Source organism: Monodon monoceros, unplaced genomic scaffold (assembly GCF_005190385.1).
Source record: "Monodon monoceros isolate NGI ecotype Baffin Bay Population unplaced genomic scaffold, NGI_Narwhal_1 Super_Scaffold_4, whole genome shotgun sequence".
In the NCBI taxonomy this organism is placed as follows: domain Eukaryota; kingdom Metazoa; phylum Chordata; class Mammalia; order Artiodactyla; family Monodontidae; genus Monodon; species Monodon monoceros.
This window is the reverse complement of record NW_021703781.1, coordinates 18,757,720-18,777,685: the sequence shown is the minus strand read 5'-3', so window position 1 is coordinate 18,777,685 and position 19,966 is coordinate 18,757,720. Positions and strand designations below refer to the sequence as shown.

The window sequence follows — 19,966 nt, the reverse complement described above, 5'->3', positions numbered from 1 at the left end:
AATTGCTACTACCTCCAGCAGTGATATTAAATATTCAATGACCTATTACGTACCTGTGCTGCCCAGCTTTGGACAGGGTCCTGGAGGTGCCCTGCCATGGTTGGCAGTATCTCTGGCTGCTGGAGGAACACTTGAAGTGGTGGTGTTTGGGGGATTAAAGCTCAGGAACAGCAGCTCTGTACCAAGTGAGGTACAGAAGTATTTCAGTAGTTTCACAATTGGTATGGTGGTACCATCAGTATTGACTGTACATTTGCCCTAACATCTTCTGTACCAGAGGATATTGACTACTTCCCGTGAGGTATTTTTAAGCACCATCAGGATAATTTTAATTATTTTTCCCAGTTATACTATTAAACGTGCCTAATTCACAAAATGTTTTAAGGGCATGTGTCATTTCTTTGGTGCTTAGAGCTCAGGGAATAGCATTATATGAATATCTTTATATTCACATCCAAATTGGAAGCATTCACTCATTCATTCATTGAACAAATACTTTTTGAGCACCTACGACACTGCTCTAGTACAAGGGATGCAGCAGAAACAAAACAAAGTCTCTGCCTTCATGGGGTTTGTATTCTCATGGAGGAGATAGATCATAAACAAATAACTATATATAATGTCAGGGGGTACTATGAAGAAAAGTAAAGCAGGGCAACGGAGATAAAGGAATGGGGCTGATGGAGTGGGCAGTTATTTTATGTAGCGTGGTCAGAGAAAACTCCATCGACAAGACAACATCTGACCTGACATCTGGAGGAAGTAAGTCATGTGAGTGCTTGGGGTTAAAGTCTTCTCGGTAGAAAGGACAGCAAGTGCCAAGTCCTGGGGCTGGAGTGTGTCTGGTGTACTCAAGGAACATCAGGGAACCTACTATGGCTGTAGCAAGGGAGATGGGAAAAATAGGAGAAATAGGAGGGGACTTTCCTGGTGGTCCAGTGGTTAAGAATCTGCCTTCCAATGCAGGGCATGCAGGTTAGATCCCTGGTTGGGGAACTAAGATCCCACATGCTGTGGGGCAACTAAGCCCACGTGCCACAACCACTGAGCCTGTGCACCACAACTAGAGAGCCTGAGTGCCACAACTACTGAGCCCATGTCCCACAACTAGAGAGAAGCCTGAGCACTGCAATGAAGAGCCCGTGTGCTGCAATGAAAGATCCCGCATGCCGCAACTAAGACCCGACACAGCCGAAAATAAATAAATAAATAAATATAAAAAAAACTGAGGTCAGAGAAGGAAGAGAGGGGCAGAGGGCAGGCAGAGCATGTCAGACCTAGTAGCCACGGTAAGAATTTTCAATTTAATTCTAAGAGAAATTAAAAGTCAAAATGGAAGTAATTTTGAGCAGAAGAGTGACATTATGTGACTTTTTTTTTGGGCCATGTGGCTTGTGGAATCAGCTTCTGGGATCTTAGTTCCCCGACCAGGGATTGAATCTGCACCCCCTGCAGTGAAAGTAGAGTCCTAACCACTGGACCGCCAGGGAATTCCCTATGTGACTTATTTTTAAAAAGATCACTCTGACTGCTGTGTAGAACACAGACTGAGGCAAAGGCAGGGAGATCAGTTGAGAAGCTAGTATAATAATCCAGCCAAGAGAGGATGGTGGCTTGGACCAGAGTGATGGCAGTGGAGGCGGGGACAAGAGGTCAGGTCTCGGATACATTTGAAAGTAGAGCCAACAGGATTTTCTAATGAATTAGAAATGAAATGTAAGAGAAAGAGAAGAGTCAAGGATGACTCCAAGTGTTTAGAAAACTAGTACAGTATGTCCTGACTCCCCATGCAGAACCAGTCTTGCTTCTATATTTCTCTTTATCACACTGTATTGAAATGATTTGCTTATATGTCTGCTTCCTTACTAGACTCTGAGATTCTCAAGGGTACAACGTGGATCTTAGTGATTAACAAGGAAGATTTTTATTATCCCTGGAGATTAAGGAGAAAGTGGAGATTAGAGGGCCATATGTATTGCAGGAAAATGGAAGGGGCAGGAAGGTAGTCAAGTGTAGCCTTCCCAGCTGGGGAGACTGGCAGGCTTGGGTTTGAATTGTGGCTCCATCACTTGTAGCTTAGGGACTTGGGGCAAGTTATATGAACCTCCTTCAGCCTTAGACTATGTAAAATGTGAATAATACTAATAATATCCACCTCATAAAATTGTTGTGAACACAAAAGAAACTCTATATTCATTAGCAATCACTTCCCATTTCCCCCTGCCCAGCCCCTGGCAATCACAAATCTAATTACTGTATAGATTTGTCTATTCTGCCTATTTCATATAAATGGCATCACACAGTAAGTGGCCTTTTGTGACTATCTATCTTCTTTCATTTAGCATAATGTTTTCAAGGTTCATCCATGTTGTAGCATATACCACATTTTGTTTATCCACCTGTTGGCTGACAGACATTTGAGTTGTTTCCACTTTTTAGCTAGTATGAATAAAGCTGCTATGGGCATTCATATACAAGTTTTTATATGTGTGGACATATGTTTTCAGTTCTCTTGAGTATATACTTAGGGTTGAAATTCTTGGGTCAAATGGTAATTCTATGTTTAACATTTTGAGGAACTACCAAACTGTAGTTCAAAGGAGGAACATTGTTTTACAATCCCACCTGTATGAGGCTTCCAATTTCTCCACATTCTCACCGACACTTGTTATTATCTTTTTTTTTTTTTTCGGTACGCGGGCCTCTCACTGTTGTGGCCTCTCCCATTGCGGAGCACAGGCTCCGGACGCGCAGGCTCAGCGGCCACGGCTCACGGGCCCAGCCGCTCCGTGGCATGTGGGATCTTCCTGGACTGAGGCACGAACCCGTGTCCCCTGCATCGGCAGGCGGACTCTCAACCACTGCGCCACCAGGGAAGCCCGTATTTTATTTTTTTGATGCTATTGTAAATGGAATTGTTTCCTTAATTTCATTTTCAGATTGTTCATTGCTAATGTATAGAAACACAATTGAGTTTTGTATATTGGTCTTGTATCCTGCTCTATAGAAAGTTTTAACTTCACTGAGGAGCAGAAGACATATTGGAAGTGTTTCCAACAGGTCTTGAAAAGTTCCTATTATATGCCATCTGGTCAAATAGATCAGTGACAAAGCTACTATTTATCAACCACCTACCATGTTATTTCCTGTGTTTAAAAACTCCCAGGAGCTTCCCATTGCTCTTACAAGAAAAAACAGACCAGAATCCTTAGCATAACCTCTAAGGTCCTGGGTGACCGGCCCTTGTCTACTCTACAGGCCCACCCCTGATTGTTCTTCCCCTGACCCGTGTCTTCCTGCCAAATTGGCATCCTCTACTTCCTCTAAATAAACATGCTTTTTTTTTTTTTTTTTTTGCCTTAGAGTCTTCATTTACACTGTTCCTCTAGCCTGCTCATTACCCTCTATCACACTACCACTAGAAAAGGTAGTTTTCTTCCTAGTAGACAAGATTGTAATTTTCCCAATGTTTATAAACGTCTATCCCGTGAGGTAGATTATGTCTATTGTTCACATCTGTGTCATCAGCACCTGGGAGAGCACCTGGCACATCACTGGAGCTCAGTAAAGGGAGTGGATAAACAGTGAGCCAGGTACATTACGTACAAAATCTCACTTGTCCTTATGATGCACTTTACAAATGAGGAAACTAAAGCTTGATGAAGTGAACTGGCCCAAGGTTACACAGCTGGTAAATAACAGAGACATATTTCAGTGAGATCAGTTGGATTGTATGGGAGTTTAAAAATAACTCCTCCGGGAAAGTAATGCTCATTTTAAAATTTGTTTTCTAGTGGAGACTTTTCAGAAACTGCAGAAGGCAAAGGAGATTTTGACTAATGGAGCAAGTCGAGCCCGCTATGACCACTGGCGAAGGAGCCAGATATCGATGCCATTCCAGCAGTGGGAAGCTTTGAGTGACTCGGTGAAAACGGTAGGTTTCTCTCTGGGATTAACTGAATTTATGAAGCTCAGGCTGCCCCTGAATTAGACTCACATAGTAGCTTAAAGAGTCAGCAGACAAGAGGAGAGAGAAGACCAAGAGGCTGGTAGTATCTAGATATAACACAGTGTCCACAAAATCCTGTGAAGGGAAAGTCAGTACATCAGGGCCAGAAGAGCCTCTGACTACATTTGTCAGTCTCTTTGGCTGTTTGATTCAGTATATGTATATGCTCCCCGTTATCATTTACTGTTTTATACATTCTGATAACTGTGCTTCTCAAGTTGCTCATATAATACTGCCGAACCTTGAACCATTGCAAATTCATATTCTCCATCTTTTTAGTTCATATGAGCCTGTTCTCTTCTCAAGGCTTAATAAATTCAATAAAAAATAGGACCTGGGCTTCCCTGGTGGTGCAGTGGTTGGGAGTCCGCCTGCCGATGCAGGGGACACGGGTTCATGCCCCGGTCCGGGAAGATCCTACATGCCGTGGAGCGGCTGGGCCTGTGAGCCATGGCCGCTGAGCCTGCGCATCCGGAGCCTGCGCTCCGCAACAGGAGAGGCCACGACAGTGAGAGGCCCGCGTACCGAAAAAAAAAAAAGGACCTAATTAACCAAAGAAAGCTGTAAATTATTTGTAAATTATTCCCATTATTAATTCTGGTGAAAGAATTGTTGGATAGATGCAGAGAGACTTTTTAAACCATTGTGTTATTTTCCTTCATGGCATTAGAAAAGCTAAATACAAAATAATCTCTGTAATTACTGTGTTATGTATTTATTTTGTTCTTCCATGGACCTTTGTAGATTGTAGAGAAAATATAATTTTAAAGGTTTTTACATTCTTTTTTTTTTGTGTGTGTGGTACGCGGGCCTCTCACTGCCGTGGCCTCTCCTACTGCAGAGCACAGACTCCAAACGCGCAGGCTCAGTGGCCACGGCGCACGGGCCTAGCTGCTCCGCGGCATGTGGGATCTTCCCGGACTGGGGCACGAACCCGCGTCCCCTGCATCGGAAGGCGGACTCTCAACCTCTGTGCCACCAGGGAAGCCCAGTTTTTACATTCTTAGACATGATTTATTTTCTGGCTTTTTTTTTTTACAGGGACATTTTTCAATAACATGAGACATAGAATGCATAAGTTACCTTATAAGGAAGTCTTAAGGGACATATTAGAATTAGTGTATAAAGTGATTCACATCTCTTGAATTATAGCTCTTCAAGGTTACATTTAGATTCCTTCTGGATAGTTTTTATTTTAAGGAGACTTGAGCAAATTGTTTTGTCACTGATAAAAAACCTGCAACAATGAGGGAGGGTCTTTGAAGTAATGGGGAAGAACAATGAAAAACTCTCAAAGAATGTAGTTAAAGCCACTCTACATAACATGTAAACTGTTTTCTTAATCTCATTTTGGAATGCAGTGTATATTCAAATGGTTTAAGGTGGGTTAAGTATTTATGAAGGACTAACCATAAGATGGTTGAATATATACACAAAATAACTAGAGAGAATCTCTAAAAAAATAGTGACAGCTTCACATACACAAAAATAAGATTTTTTTCTTTTACATTGTGTATATCCAAAATTCCTTGTTAACACTGACTAAATAAACATTGTTCTGCCACCTCTATATAACTATTTCTAGTCTCTTGAGTGCTACACACTGTAACTGCTACTGAATTAGTGACCCTTGTTATTTTAATGCCTTTTGATTTATAGTTCATTTTGCTTGATGATCCACTGAACTCTATTACTTAACTTTAACTGCTAATATCAAGTTAGCTGTGGATTTTTCAAAAACTCTTCTCCAAGCCCCTGCTCTAATTTATACTGCAGACGTCTTTCCATTAAATACTAATGTCCTGTCTCCAAACACATCGTTTCTGCTTAGAATTTAGCTTAACTATGAACTCTTTGAGGTCTTACAATAATTACGTATCAGATCTTACTGGCTGCATCATTAGTCTTGTCAGCAAACTTGAAATATTATGCTGGGCTAGCACTTGGTTCAGGATTATTTTTATTAGTGGTACAAAAATGATGACATGCATATCCTATTTTAAATCAGCAGTGATATTTTTCCTTGCGCAGTCTTCTTTGGGCTCAACCTTGTCGTTTCTGACTTACTTTTGTTCTATTCCTCAGTGAACTTTGAAACCCCTATACCAAATTTCATGTGTTTTGTACCTCATTCGATAGATTTTCTGAAACTTCCTTTCATTCCTTTCCGTTCTAATCCTCACATTGACTTCTGCATGTGAAAACCTCACCTCTCTCTATAACATTTTAGTTGTTTTTTTTTGTGTGTGTGCATTTCATTTGTCCATCCTTTCACACTCACTACTCTAGAGAAATTAATAACAATTGCCATACCTAGTATTGCTCATCACCTATTAGATCACCATCTTTTTGTAGATAAACATCACCATTAGGGTCTTTGGATTAGGTATATTACATAGGTCATTCTGACAATAAAATGGTTATAATTTAGGATTATAGGTGAAATTTTAGGTGACGTTTATCTAAAACACATCTGCATGTTCTCTTGCCCTAAAAGTGCAGGACAAATCACAATGTACTTCTGCAGCGTCACACAGGTTCATATTACAGGAATCTCCTTGGGAGAATTCCTCAAATGAACCATAGCTTCAGGGTGGACACATTTCTATCATCCAAGAGTGATGAAACTCTAACTGGTATTTTTTTTTCCTCACACCAAGTCCCTGTCACTTCAATAGCTATTAAGTTTTCTTCTCCATTTTAGAAGTTCCTCCTGATAGTCTAATTTGTAAAAATATTTTAAGAATTCATTCAGGTCAGTGAATATGCTGGAAATTTAAGTCTAGATATGTGATGTTGGTTTAAAAAAAGGGACTATGAAGTGAGGACTTCAGTAACTGTGGCCTTTGGGATCTTGGAATAACTTGAAAACAGACGCCTTTCCAGCTCAAAGAATCTTAGCGAAATCATCGTTGTCTTGCTAAATGGTTTTACCCCAAGGGATCCAGGGTATGAATGGCTCTCCCTCTTGCTCCAAAATATATGGCTTTAGGATGGTTGTGGGAAAATGGTTGCAGTCAAAATAAAATTCTGAGAAAAAATTCTCATAAGCCGTTAAAAATGTCCCATGCTGTACCAATTGCTACAAATGTTTTCAAAGTGTTTACTATAGGTCAGTCATTAACCCTCACCACCCATCTAAGGCAGACTGTAGGCATTTTTATTCCAAAAGAAAAGTACTGAGGCAAGAGTTGAGGGCTTTCCTGGTGGTGCGGTGGTTGAGAGTCCGCCTGCCGATGCAGGCGACACGGGTTCATGCCCCGGTCCAGGAAGATCCCACATGCCGCGAAGCGGTTGCGCCCGTGAGCCATGGCCGCTGAGCCTGTGCTCCGCAGCGGGAGAGGCCACAACAGTGAGAGGCCCGCGTACCGCAAAAAAAAAAAAAAAAAAAAAAAGAGTTGATACATTGTATACAGGCCACCTAGCTGACCTGTGATACATACATCCAACGTTTTCAGCTCTTGATACATTGTATACAGGCCACCTAGCTGACCTGTGATACACACATCTAACGTTTTCAGCTCTTTTCACTAACTTTCTCAATATCTTTCCCCCTCCACAAACGAAGCCACTGGCCAGCCTCCTCTATTCCGCTCACATGCAAAAAACCCAAGAAACTAAGCAAACAAAACAACAAACCAAACCAAGCAGATTATATTTTACACTAGCTGAGGCCATTGCCTCTTTTTAAAATTAACATTTTTATTTTGATATAAAACCTACAGAAAAAAATGCTTAAAACCTGCATTTACAGTTTAGCAAGTGGCTGTGAAGTGTATACTCTGTATACACCACCCCTCACCCCAACACACATATTACTGGCACCGAGAAGGTCCCTCCTTATATTGATATATTTTGGCAACCATAACTCTATCTAATTTTTAAACTCTAGTTGTACATATGTATAATCTTGTCACAGAAAATTTAGAACACACCAAAAAATAAAAAGAAAGAAAAGAAAAAATAACTTCACAATGCTGCCATGCAAAGATAACCCCATTTGTATTTTGGTGCATTTCCTTCCAGTGTTTTCTGTCCTTCATTTGTTAGTGTGAGAGCCGGTTACACTGAATGGTGGCAGTAACTGCTTTATGGGGTCTTTTTTTGGGGAAGAGGATTCAGGATGACGCTCCTTTGCAGTTGGTGAGAGATAGGTTGAATGTGGGAAGAAGTGAGTTTTCAGGTTGGATTAGGGCAGAAGGCTTGAATATACTTAAGGTTTTAGGCTGTGTACAGGCTATATTGCCCTCCAGTCTGTATATTTTATGTATATGTATCTATCTATATATTTATATATCTATATTTGAATATATCTTTCCAGCTTTTAATTTAGTTGAGATCATGCTATTTGTGATCATATTGGCTATTATTTATAAACACGTCATTAACATTTCCCAATTCTCTTAAAAAACGATGATGAACAGATTTATTTAAAAGAGTCCAAGAAGGCATTTTACCCCTTTGTACTTTCTTTGTACCCCTTTCTTCATGGTGAGGTACTTCTCCTGGCTCCTGCCTGTGTGCACAGTGTTAATGCTCCTGAGACAGGTGGTAAGAAATTGTGGTATCTCTCTAAGCTCTTTAAGGTGCTAGTGATCTCTGCCCCTTCCCCGCCACCCCCCACTTCCCACCTCCCTCCACCCCACGTAGTGAACTTGGCCAAATACACACATAATGGGCCACCGCCTGCCTACGTTGATTTGTTTAAACTAGCAAATAAAGTGGTGCTCTGGGGAGAAGCTGGCAACCACAGTATTTTGAGATAGTTCAGACCTCAGTGTGCTAAAGATGAAAAGCCCGATGCCCCTTGCAACATGGGGCACGTGTGTAGCAGAGGCAGTGGCCCCTGCCATGGTTTGTGGCACAGTTTTTTTTTGTGTGTGTGTGGCAGTTTTTAAATGTCACAACTTCTGAGCTTATTCGCTAAGCCTTGGACTTTAGAAAAATCAATGTTTTATTTGGTTTGGTTTCTTTGCTTTGCTTTTATTCTGTTTTTTTTTGCAGCACAGGAAAAGAATATCCTGGATATTAGGAGGATAATATATTCTGGGTTTTAAAGTTGCCCAAATATGTGGCTTATGGATTTTTCTTGGTTTTCTGAGCAACAGAGGTAGTATGTTACTGTTCAGCAGTGCTTCAGAAATAGCATCCCACAATATCCAGATGAGGTTTCAAGAAACAGTTATGTTTATTATTTTGGTTGATGTCAGGGCTAATTATTCTACTTGAAATATTCTTGACACAGCAAACTCTCACTCTTTCTTACTCTGTATTCATCTGTTTGTATTTTCATTTATCTACCCATCCATCCAATTTTAAACATTTTAATAGGAAACACAGGGAGTTTCCTGACGGTCCAGTGGTTACGAGTGGTGCTTTCACTGTTGTGGCCCAGGTTCAATCCCTGGTCAGGGAACTAAGATTCTGCAAGCCGCACAGTGCAGCCAAAAAAAAGACAAAGGAAATACATATACAGGACACACGTGAAAAAGGTACAAAAGGATGTACGGGGAAAAGTAATTGTCTTGTGCTTTTGTTCCATTTTGAAGATCCATTTTTCATTTTTTCCTCACTCCTGACACTACCATCAGAAGCCAGAGCTAGGCTGGAAAAATTACACCATTAAGTTACTTGGCAAAGGACCACCACCCAAGTATATTGGACGCATTTCTAGGATGTCAGGTTTCTGGGGGGTGTTTTCAAGTGTTTTGGATCTTGTGTTTGTCTAAAAATATAAAAGTTTTACCAGAAGTTAGTGGGCAATGCCCAACACTTGATTTATGGTCCCTGATTTTTTAAAATTGTAAATTAAAAAAATATAATAAAACAACACTTTTGTTAAAAAAAATCAAAATAGTACAATAGGATATGTAATAAAAAGTGAGTCCATCCTTATTCCAGACTCCAGTTCTACTCCCCTCTCTCAGAAAGCCACCATTGCAGTTTCTTGTGTTTCCTTCCGGAAACCTTCCATACAGTATACACATACACATTCATATTATTATTAAAAAATGGAAAGATATTTAGAAAGTTCTCATTATTTTGATGATAACTGGACTTTAAGTGAATCCACTTAAAATTAGGACAAATATTTCACAGTAAATATTGATTGACTTTCTGCTTTGTGCCATGAGTTCTCTTAAAGAGAAGATGTATAACCCAGAATTCTAATATTTGCCAACTCTTCATTGATCATGGCTGGATGGAAGGTCACAATAGTAGAGTGGGGATAGTAGTTACAACAGTAGTTAGGTTTAATCTCTGGCATGGCTCAAGGTACACAGCCCAATTGTCTGTTTTTTGATAGTAAAATACACAGAAAACTTACCATTTTAACCATTTTAAAGTGTACATTTCAGTGGCATTAAGTACCTTCCCAATGTTGTTTACCCATCATCACTATCTAGTTCCAGAACTTTTTCACCACCCCAAAAGGAAACCCTGTACCTGTTAGCAGTCACTCCCTATTCCCCTCTCTCCAGCTTCTGGTAATCACTAATCTGCTTTCTATCTGTATGGATTTGTCTATTCTGGAATTATACAATATGTGCATTTTATTTCTGGCTTCTCTTACTAAAGCATAATGTTTTCAAGGTTTATCCACTTTGTAGTACTTTCCTCCTTTTTTATGGCCAAATAATATTCCATTGTATGAATATGCCACATTTTTGTTTATTCATTCACAAATTGATGGACATTTGGATTGTTTCCACCTTTTGGCTCTTGAGACTAGTGCTGCTATGAACACTTGTGTTTAAGTTTTTCTTTGAACACTTGTTTTCAATTCTTTTGTGTCTAGGAATTGAATTGCTGGGTCATATGGTAATTTTATGCCTAATTTTCTAAGAAGACATCTCATTCTTTGAATCTCTCTGATGCTGGTCCCTTTGCTTTCTACCAGGATATGGATTTCTCCTTATATCATTAGTTTTCCAAATCAGTGAGGATTAATTGATTAACATCTGAATTAATTGATTAATATCTGGCTAATAGTCAAGTCTAACATTTTGTTAATCAGCACTATAACAGTAGGTTAGGTGTTACCACATATTGAACTTCAAATATAGAAACTATATAATATTGATTTTATATTATACATCTGCTTTCAATTAATGTAGTCAATGCACTGGGCTGCCAGAGGTAAGAAAGATCTGATGTTGGAAGAATCTGACCAGACTCATACTGATACAATTGAAAATGAGGAACGGAATGAGCAAAAAGAGATAAAGAATGAGGAGTTCGGTCCAACCACAGAGAAAATGGAGCAAAAAGAATCCAAATCCATGGAGAAGTCATTCTCCTCACAAAATCCAGATTCTCCAGGTAAGTCATGTCATGTAGCTTTGCAGAACAGAGAAGGTGTGAAAGTAAAAGGCTCGTTTTATATTGTATTTATTCTCAACCTTTCCAGCTACATAGTAGTGCCAAATATAAGGGTTGGTTTAGCACCTTAAAAGATACTTACCTAGCATTGACACAGAAACTAGAAGATATATTCCTTAATACATTCCTTGCAAGGGAAAACTTGAGACATTTCTGGGATCGTCATCTCCTTTACTAAAACAGTACTAGCTAACACGTGTTGGGAATTTACTATGTGTTGTTCTTTACATACATTACTTTACATCTATTATCTTGTTTAATATTAATTTTACATATATTAATTTATTTAATCCTCATTACAAGTTTGTGAAGTTGGTACCAATATTATAAATTTATTTATTTGTTTTTATTTTTGGCCGTGTTGGGTCTTCGTTGTTGTGCGCGGGCCCTCTCCAGTTGCGGCCAGTGGTGGCCACTCTTCGTTGTGGTGAGCGGGCCCCTCACTGTGGTGGCCTCTCTTGTTGCGGAGCACGGGCTCCAGGCGTGCGGGCCTCAGCAGTTGTGGCACGCAGGTTCTAGAGCGCAGGCTCAGTAGCCATAGCGCACGGGCCCAGTTGCTCCATGGCATGTGGGATTTTCCCAGGCCAGGGATCAAACCCATGTCCCCTGCATTGGCAGGCAGACTCCCAACCACTGCACCAGCAGGGAAGCCCAGGTTGGTACCAATATTATTCTCATTGTATAGATGAAAAAACTGAAGCCTAGAGAGGTTGAATAATGTTCTCAAGGTTATCCAGCTTGTATGTGGCAGGGAAGGGGTCTGAACTGAGGCAGTTTGGTTGCAGAGTCTGCATTCTAAGGCATTGCACTATCCTGAGAAGATACCTTACCTGTAAGTAGATTTATAGACATCTGACCCATGTATATATCCATTGAAGCAGGGTATTACAGAGGTTAAACTCTCGGCTCCCCAGCTATACTACCTGGGTTCATATCCTAGCTCTACCATTTATTATCTGTATTACCTGGTAAAAGTTACTTAACTTCTCTACACTTCAGTTTTCTCATCTACAAAATAGAGATCAGAATGGTACCTTCTCATAAAGTTACCATGAGGATTAAATGAGACGATCCATGCAAAATAGCACAGTGATTTGCCTACAGCAGGTCCTGGATAATTGTTAGCTATTGTTATCATTTCTTTGTCTATCTGGCCATCCCACTGTATTTATCTTGTACAGGTGTGTTATGTACACACACGTTAACTGTCCTCCAAATTCTTGATTCTCATGGTTGTGACACAACACCCCACTAGAATTTAGCCTTTAAGTAAAAGGTTCCTGAATGTTCTCGAACACTTCTTACAAAAAAGAAGATAATTCGATAGTTTGTGGTGAACTATAGTCTTTCTAGAGACAGTCACTTCAAAACTCTCTTTGGGGAGAACTTCTACATGCTCATTACTTGTTGGGAATAAAGATTCTTAGAGCTTCATTCAGATGCCTCTGCTGGTTACCCAAGAGATCCTTTCAGAGCCTGCAGTTGACTGCATCAGCCGTATAACTGGCAGTGGTTATAATATAACAAACCAATCAAAGCAGAAGCTCGAATGTCCCAAAAACAGTGTTTTAGGCAAACATACACATACAAACACCCACCCACAGGCATTCACAGGCAAACACGTGAATGTTTCTCCATTTAGCCTTGGAATGTTCAGATCTGGGCTTCCGGAACCCTTGGGGCCTCCATGTGACTATATGTTTCAGATTCAGGCCTATTCTGAGTTCACCAGGGTTGAGGGGGTTGATCACGTCAGATTCTCACACTGAGGCCCCACTTAAATCCCTTTCATAAGATTCTATAAAATTTTCTCTTTCTTTTCAAAAAAAGTTATTTAGATATTTAAAAACCCCAAAGTAATACGAGCTTATCATTAAAAATTCAAAGAATCACATATAGACAACAATTTAGTGTCTACCCTAGTCTCATCCTTCTCTGCTTCTACTTCCTGAAGTAACCAATGCAGATGCCCAGGTGTGTCTCCTTCCATAGCCTTTGTTTGTCTATGCTAACAAAGGCATGTATAAGCATACGTTCGTTTGTGAGGGCTTTACAAATAAAGAATGGGGTTATACTGTGCACATTCCTCTCTGTTATACAGTAGCTAAGAGCACAGACTCTGGAACCAGAGCCTAGCTTTTCCCACTGATGAGTTGTGTGACCTTGGGCAAGTGAGATAACCTCTCTGTATTTGCATTTTCTTATCTCTATATATTAGTTAAAATGTTTGTGTCTACCTCTACCTTGTAAAGTCTTTTTTTTTTTTGGCTGGGCTGGATCTTTGTTGCTGTGCGTGGGCTTTCTCTGGTTGCGGTGCGCGGGCTTCTCATTGCGGTGGCTTCTCTTGTTGCAGAGCACGGCCTCTAGGCATGCTGGCTTCAGTAGTTGTGGTGTGCGGGCTTCAGTAGTTGTGGCTCATGGGCTCTAGAGCGCAGGCTCAGTAGTTGTGGCGCATGGGATTAGTTGCTTGGCGGCATGTGGGGTCTTCCTGGACCAGGGATCGAACCCGTGTGCCCTGCATTGGCAGGTGGATTCTTAACCACTGCGCCACCAGGGAAGCCTTTTTTTTTTTTTTTTGTAAGGTCTTTTTGAGAAGTAAATAACATATGTAAAATATTTAGACCTGGTACATGGCCATTGCTTTTTTTTTTTTTTTTTTTGCGGTATGCAGGCCTTTCACTGTTGTGGCCTCTCCCGTTGTGGAGCACAGGCTCCAGACGCGCAGGCTCAGCGGCCATGGCTCACGGGCCTAGCCTCTCCGTGGCACGTGGGATCTTCCCAGATCGGGGGACGAACCCGTGTCCCCTGCCTCGGCAGGCGGACTCTCAACCACTGTACCACCAGGGAAGCCAGGCCATTGCTTTTTTAATGTTAGCTTTTATTACTATGGGACTCCTCCTTAGACCCTTATATTTAGAATGAACTCATTAGAATGAACAGCTGATAAATATTCCACAGTGTAGATATATTGTAATTTACTCAGAACAAATTGTGATGCCAGTTTTGATACCCTCACGTTGTGAAATGTATTCTCTTACTGTGGTTGAGGAATGAAGCAGAGGGGGTGAGAGGAGGGAGGATCACTGTTTTGAAAGCTGTTGTTGGAGAATAAGAATTACGCAATTTTGCTGAAAGCTGCATTTACCAGTATTTTCTTAATGTTGTCTAAGAGATTATTGGCTGTTTTGAGTAGTGCCTTAAAGTTGGGGTTTCATATGTCAAAGCACAGTTGCCTGATTATAATTTCATTTGACCGCAGTGTAAATTTTTATAACATCAGCATTTAAGAAATATTATTCATGTCAGCTTTACCAAGCCCTGAGTGGCTTCCCACATAACTTTTCAGCATTTTTGTTAATTTCCTCAAGCAGTGCTTGATATTTACTTTGAAGTTTGCCTTTTGATGCCTCTTCTGTGATGAGCTTCTATTAAATAGTCCCCATGATTTTCTGATTCATTGCAACCAGGAAAATAAGGAGCACGGCATCTGAAAACCCATGTGCGAGACAATCTTACTTTTACTTTCTTTTCATTTAAATATGCAATAAGTGTGCCTTCTGATGAATATAATTCTAGAATCAAACATCCTGGAGTAAAAAAAAAAAAACAAATGTAGCAGATGCTGTTGATGTGCTAACATATCCTCTGGGCATTGCCAACCCTACGGCTCCCACCAGAGTGCTTTCTCTGGCAGTGGGTCCGGCTTGGCAGCAGTGAACGGGCAGTTAAGTACCAGGGAGTAAACACGCTGTGGGTGTAGCCGTCAGATGATAATGAATGGGAGTGGGAGGCTAAATTCCCCAGCGCCTTCACCCCTCAAGTGGAATAACTCTCAGGGGTCTTTACAAACTTGGTTCCTTTCCCTACCAGGGTCTCCTGGGATCAACTCCCCAAGTTAGCCACTTGAATTCAAGTTCTTGTCCGGGGTCTACTTCTAGGGGGACCCAAACTCGAAAACATCTTTTCAAACTACAGAAATAACATGTATTTAGTGTAGAAATGTGAGAAAATATGGTCAAGCAAAAGGAAGAAAATACAATAACTTGTAGTCTTACCACTTAGGGAAATATGTATTATTGTTATTTTGGTATATTTTAAGATATGTTAGTATACCTAAAATGAAAAGGATATTACTGTACATATTTTCTGTGTGTGTTTCAATTACAGGTTGTCAGAAACAATTTCCTTTTTGCTTTTTCCCCAAATGGCAATTCTTTAGATTTTTTTCTGCGATAGTTCTAAAGAAAGTGCAGATCCTATTTTCCTGGGATAATCACTGTCAACTATTCTGTGTATATTTTTCCTACTACATATTTAGATAATATTTCAAATATTGATGGAGGCATATTTAATATATTATTTTGTAACCTGCTTTTTCATTAGCAATATTATAAAAGTAAAAAATGATACAAGGCATACTTGTTCATCGCAGAAAAATAAGAAAATACAGATAAACAAAAAAAGAGTATAAAAAATGAAAATCGTTTCTATTCCAACTCTTCAGGAATAGTTACTGTTAACATTTAGGGGTAATTACTTAGAGACTTAAAAAAAATTTATATAAATACCCATGTAAATATGAATTTATGAATGAGATCATGCTGTCTAAACTGTTTCGTAACTACCAGTTACTTAGCAATATGTTACGAACATTTCTCTATGATGATAAATATTAAAACATTGTTAATGACTATATCTAAGCCTTTTAACCAATTTTCTATTACTGAAGATTTAGACTATTTCTTTACATTTACAAATGGTATCATAATAAACATCCTTAGAGTTAAGCCCTTGAGCACATCATGATTATTTTATTAGGATAAATTTCTAGAAGTAGAATTATTGGCTTAAAGGTTTATACATTTTAATGAGTTTGATAAATATTGCCAAATTGCCTGCTAGAAGTTTTGCCAGTTTACACTTCCTCCAGTAGAGAATGAAAATGACCTTTTCTCTAATTTTCCACAAAGTTGTTTATTAGAATTAAAAAAAAAATCTTACTACTGTGGAATAAATTATTTGTATTTCCAGGGATCCTTTCCATTGACCTTCTACTTTTGACAGCTGTTTGAAAGTAGTTTCTAATTTGCTTGCAGATAAATTGTCAAAATTCCCACCACTGGAAGTATCTATAAATATCTTTTTATTAATAAGCATTTAAACACGTAAGGCCCTCTCATCCATATAAACCAATTCCTGTTCATAAGGATTCAATAGTCTGCTTATCCATTTCTGTAAGATATTAATAATTCACACCAAAGACTTACCCTTACATTTCACTTATTGCAATGAAATCTAATCAACAAGCTGTTTTACTATTATAAATAAGCTTGACTTTTCCTACCTCTGATTTTAAAATATTCTCTTCTCTCTTCTATAGGTTTTTCAGATGTGAACTGTTGGCACCTTCGTTTCCGCTGGTCTGGGGATGCTCCTTCAGAACTCCTGAGGAAATTCAGAAACTATGAAATATGAAATGTCCCTGCTCCACAGGGGGGAGAGGGGGAGGGAGAGAGAGAGGGAGGGAGGGAGAGAGACAGAGAGAGAGAGAGAGAGATCATTCCCTGCGCTGCCAACATACAGCCTTTGTTCAAATCTTAAAAATGTCATGTTTGTGAATTGCTGAGTACCAATTAATTCCTCCATCCTTGATCCTGTTCTCTCAATATGTTTTCTAAACAAGAAAATTTTCAGCCTAGTTTCTTTCAATATTTGAGTAAATTACGGCTCTTAGATCCAGAGTAGATTGTATTATGTGCGTTTTCCTGTTAATGTTATTTATAGAAATCCATTAAAAATCTATCTCTATATTTAAATATTTCATTGATATACCATGATCTTTATGAGTGCTAGATGTACAAGAAATGTTTTCTGACTCTGGATTTAAAATGAAATGTGAAATTACTTGTCTAAACTCCATTGAATGAAATAAATAATTTTCCCAAACTTCATAATGAATTTATAATTCAACTGTATTTTGAAAATAATTTGAATAAGTATTTCTACTTCAATCTTAATAATTATAAATTTAAAAGGTTATTATTCATTTGAGAAAATGTTTTTACAAGATTTCTTTTATTATATAGCAGGTGATAAACTTATAAACTATGTTCTAACTATGAAAATGGGCCTGTTACGTAACACATCCTTTTTAGGTTGGAATTACTAGGTTTGCCATGTGTAGTCTATGGTTATTTTTTGTTTGGAAACAAGTGAATGAAAAATTAAGAAGAAAGATGATTTTAGACCAGGGGTTCCTTGGTCAAAACAGAGTTTTCACTGGTCTATAGCAAAATGAAAAAAATACAAATATAGGAAGTTTTTTAAAAAATAAATCTATTTATTTATTTATTTATTGGCTGCGTTGGGTCTTCGTTGCTGTGCGTGGGCTTTCTCTAGTTGCGGCGAGCGTGGGCTACTCTGTCGTGGTGCGTGGGCTTCTCATTGTGGTGGCTTCTTTTGTTGCAGAGCACGGGCTTTAGGAGTGCAGGCATCAGTAGTTGTGGCGTACGGGCTTAGTTGCCCCACAGCATGTGGGATCTTCCCGGACCAGGGCTTGAACCTGTGTCCCCTGCACTGGCAGGCGGATTCTCAACCACTGCGCCACCAGGGAAGTCCCAGGAAGTTTCTTTAAAAAGCAAAATTATTCAAAAATTATGTCCTTCCTACCTTTGTGGTTTAAAATGTGCTTTTTTTTAAAAAAATTATTTATTTTTGGCTGTGTTGGGTCTTTGTTGCTGTGCGCGGGCTTTCTTTAGTTGCAGTGAGCGGTGGCTACACTTTGTTGTGGTGCACAGGCTTCTCATTGTGGTGGCCTCTCTTGTTGCGGAGCACGGGCTCTAGGCACGTGGGCTTCAGTAGTTGTGGCTTGCGGGCTCAGTAGTTGTGGCTCATGGGCTCTAGAGCATAGGCTCAGTAGTTGTGGCACACGGGCTTAGTTGCTCCACGGCATGTGGGATCTTCCCGGACCAGGGCTCGAACTCATGTCCCCTGCATTGGCAGGCAGATTCTTAACCTCTGCACCACCAGGGGAGTCCCTTTATTTAAAAAAAAAAACTATTTATTTATTTATTTTTGGCTTTGTCGGGTCTTCATTGCTGCGTGCGGGTTTTCTCTAGTTGCAGCGAGCAGAGGCTACTCTTCATCGCAGTGCATGTGCTTCTCATTGCAGTGGTTTCTCTTGTTGCAGAGCACACGCTCTAGGTGCGCGGGCTTCAGCAGTTGTGGCACATGGGCTCAGTAGTTGTGGCTCACGGGCTCTAGAGCACAGGCTCTGTAGTTGTGGCGCACGAGCTTAGTTGCCCCGTGGCATGTGGGATCTTCCTGGACCAGGGCTCAAACCTGTTTTCGCTGCACTGGCAGGCAGATTCTTAACCACTTCGCCACCAGGGAAGTCCCCCAAAATGTGCTTCCTTTTATGAAATAGTATCATAGTAGATTGTAGTGGTTTGTTGGGCTGCCATAACAAAATACCACAGACTGGGTGCCTTAAACAATACTTCTCATGGTTCTGGAGGCTAGAAGTCCAAGATCAAGGTGTGTGCATATTTGGTTTCTTTTGAGGCCTCTCTCCTTGCTTTGCAGATGGCCACTTTTTCCTCACAAAGTCCTTTCTTCTTATAAGGACATCAGTCACATTGGATTAGGCCCCCACCCTAAAAGCCTCCTTTAACTTCATCTCTTTAAAGACCTTATCTCCAAATAAGGTTACATTCTGAGGTACTGGGAGTTGGGACTTCAATAAATGAATTTTGGGGGAACACAATTCAGTCCATAAAATAGATGAAAACTTTTTTTTTTTTTTAACAAATACAACCCTGTATTGGTTCCCTTAATATTATTATTATTATTATTTTTTTGCGGTACGCGGGCCTCTCACTGTTGTGGCCTCTCCCGTTGAGGAGCACAGGCTCCAGACGCGCAGGCTCAGCGGCCATGGCTCACGGGCCTAGCCGCTCCGCGGCATGTGGGATCTTCCTGGACCGGGGCATGAACCCATGTCCCCTGCATCGGCAGGCGGACTCTCAACCACTGCACCACCAGGGAAGCCCCCCTTAATATTATTTGAAGTTCTGCTGTTTTGTCAAATCCAAAAGTCAGGGCCAGACATTTAGAGAATTTTTCTACCACCATTTTACTACTTCAGTAAAATGGGATTTGTTACTATATCTGCAAATTTTATTTCAAAGATAGAAAGTAACTGCAAAAGAGATAGCACATTAAATGAATAAAATGAGCTTTAGGACTACAGTTGCCTGTCATAATGCCTGCCTGACCCAAGTGGGCACTCAAATAAATGCCAGATTGAATAAGTGAATTTTTCAATCTAAGAATCAAGGTTTTAATTTTTTTCTCTTTTTTTCCCCAGTCTGTCTGATTTACAGCACTGATGACTTCTAATGACTTGTCAAGGGGAAAAACACTCCCACTCCCATGATCTGCTCTGCTTTTGTCGCAGACATATTTCCCAATTGTTGACAAGACTGAGCGCTCGCTCTGTTTACTTTCCTCTCCCATGATGTTTGAAGCCTCCACATAAGAAATAAGAAATAGTGTCACTTGAATAGGGGTTTC

The 19,966-nt window shown here is 40.0% G+C and overlaps 1 protein-coding gene across 1 annotated transcript in view; it reads left to right on the top strand.

Moving 5' to 3' along the window:
- The window catches only part of DNAJC12 (DnaJ heat shock protein family (Hsp40) member C12), a 30,325-nt gene extending 13,458 nt beyond the window's left edge, over positions 1–16,867 (top strand). Inside the window, exons 3-5 of the mRNA XM_029200976.1 lie at positions 3,795–3,934; positions 11,128–11,332; positions 16,773–16,867. Of these exons, the coding sequence (XP_029056809.1) occupies positions 3,795–3,934; positions 11,128–11,332; positions 16,773–16,867 (440 nt within the window). The remainder of the gene's footprint in view (positions 1–3,794; positions 3,935–11,127; positions 11,333–16,772) is intronic.
- Positions 16,868–19,966: the final 3,099 nt, after the last annotated feature.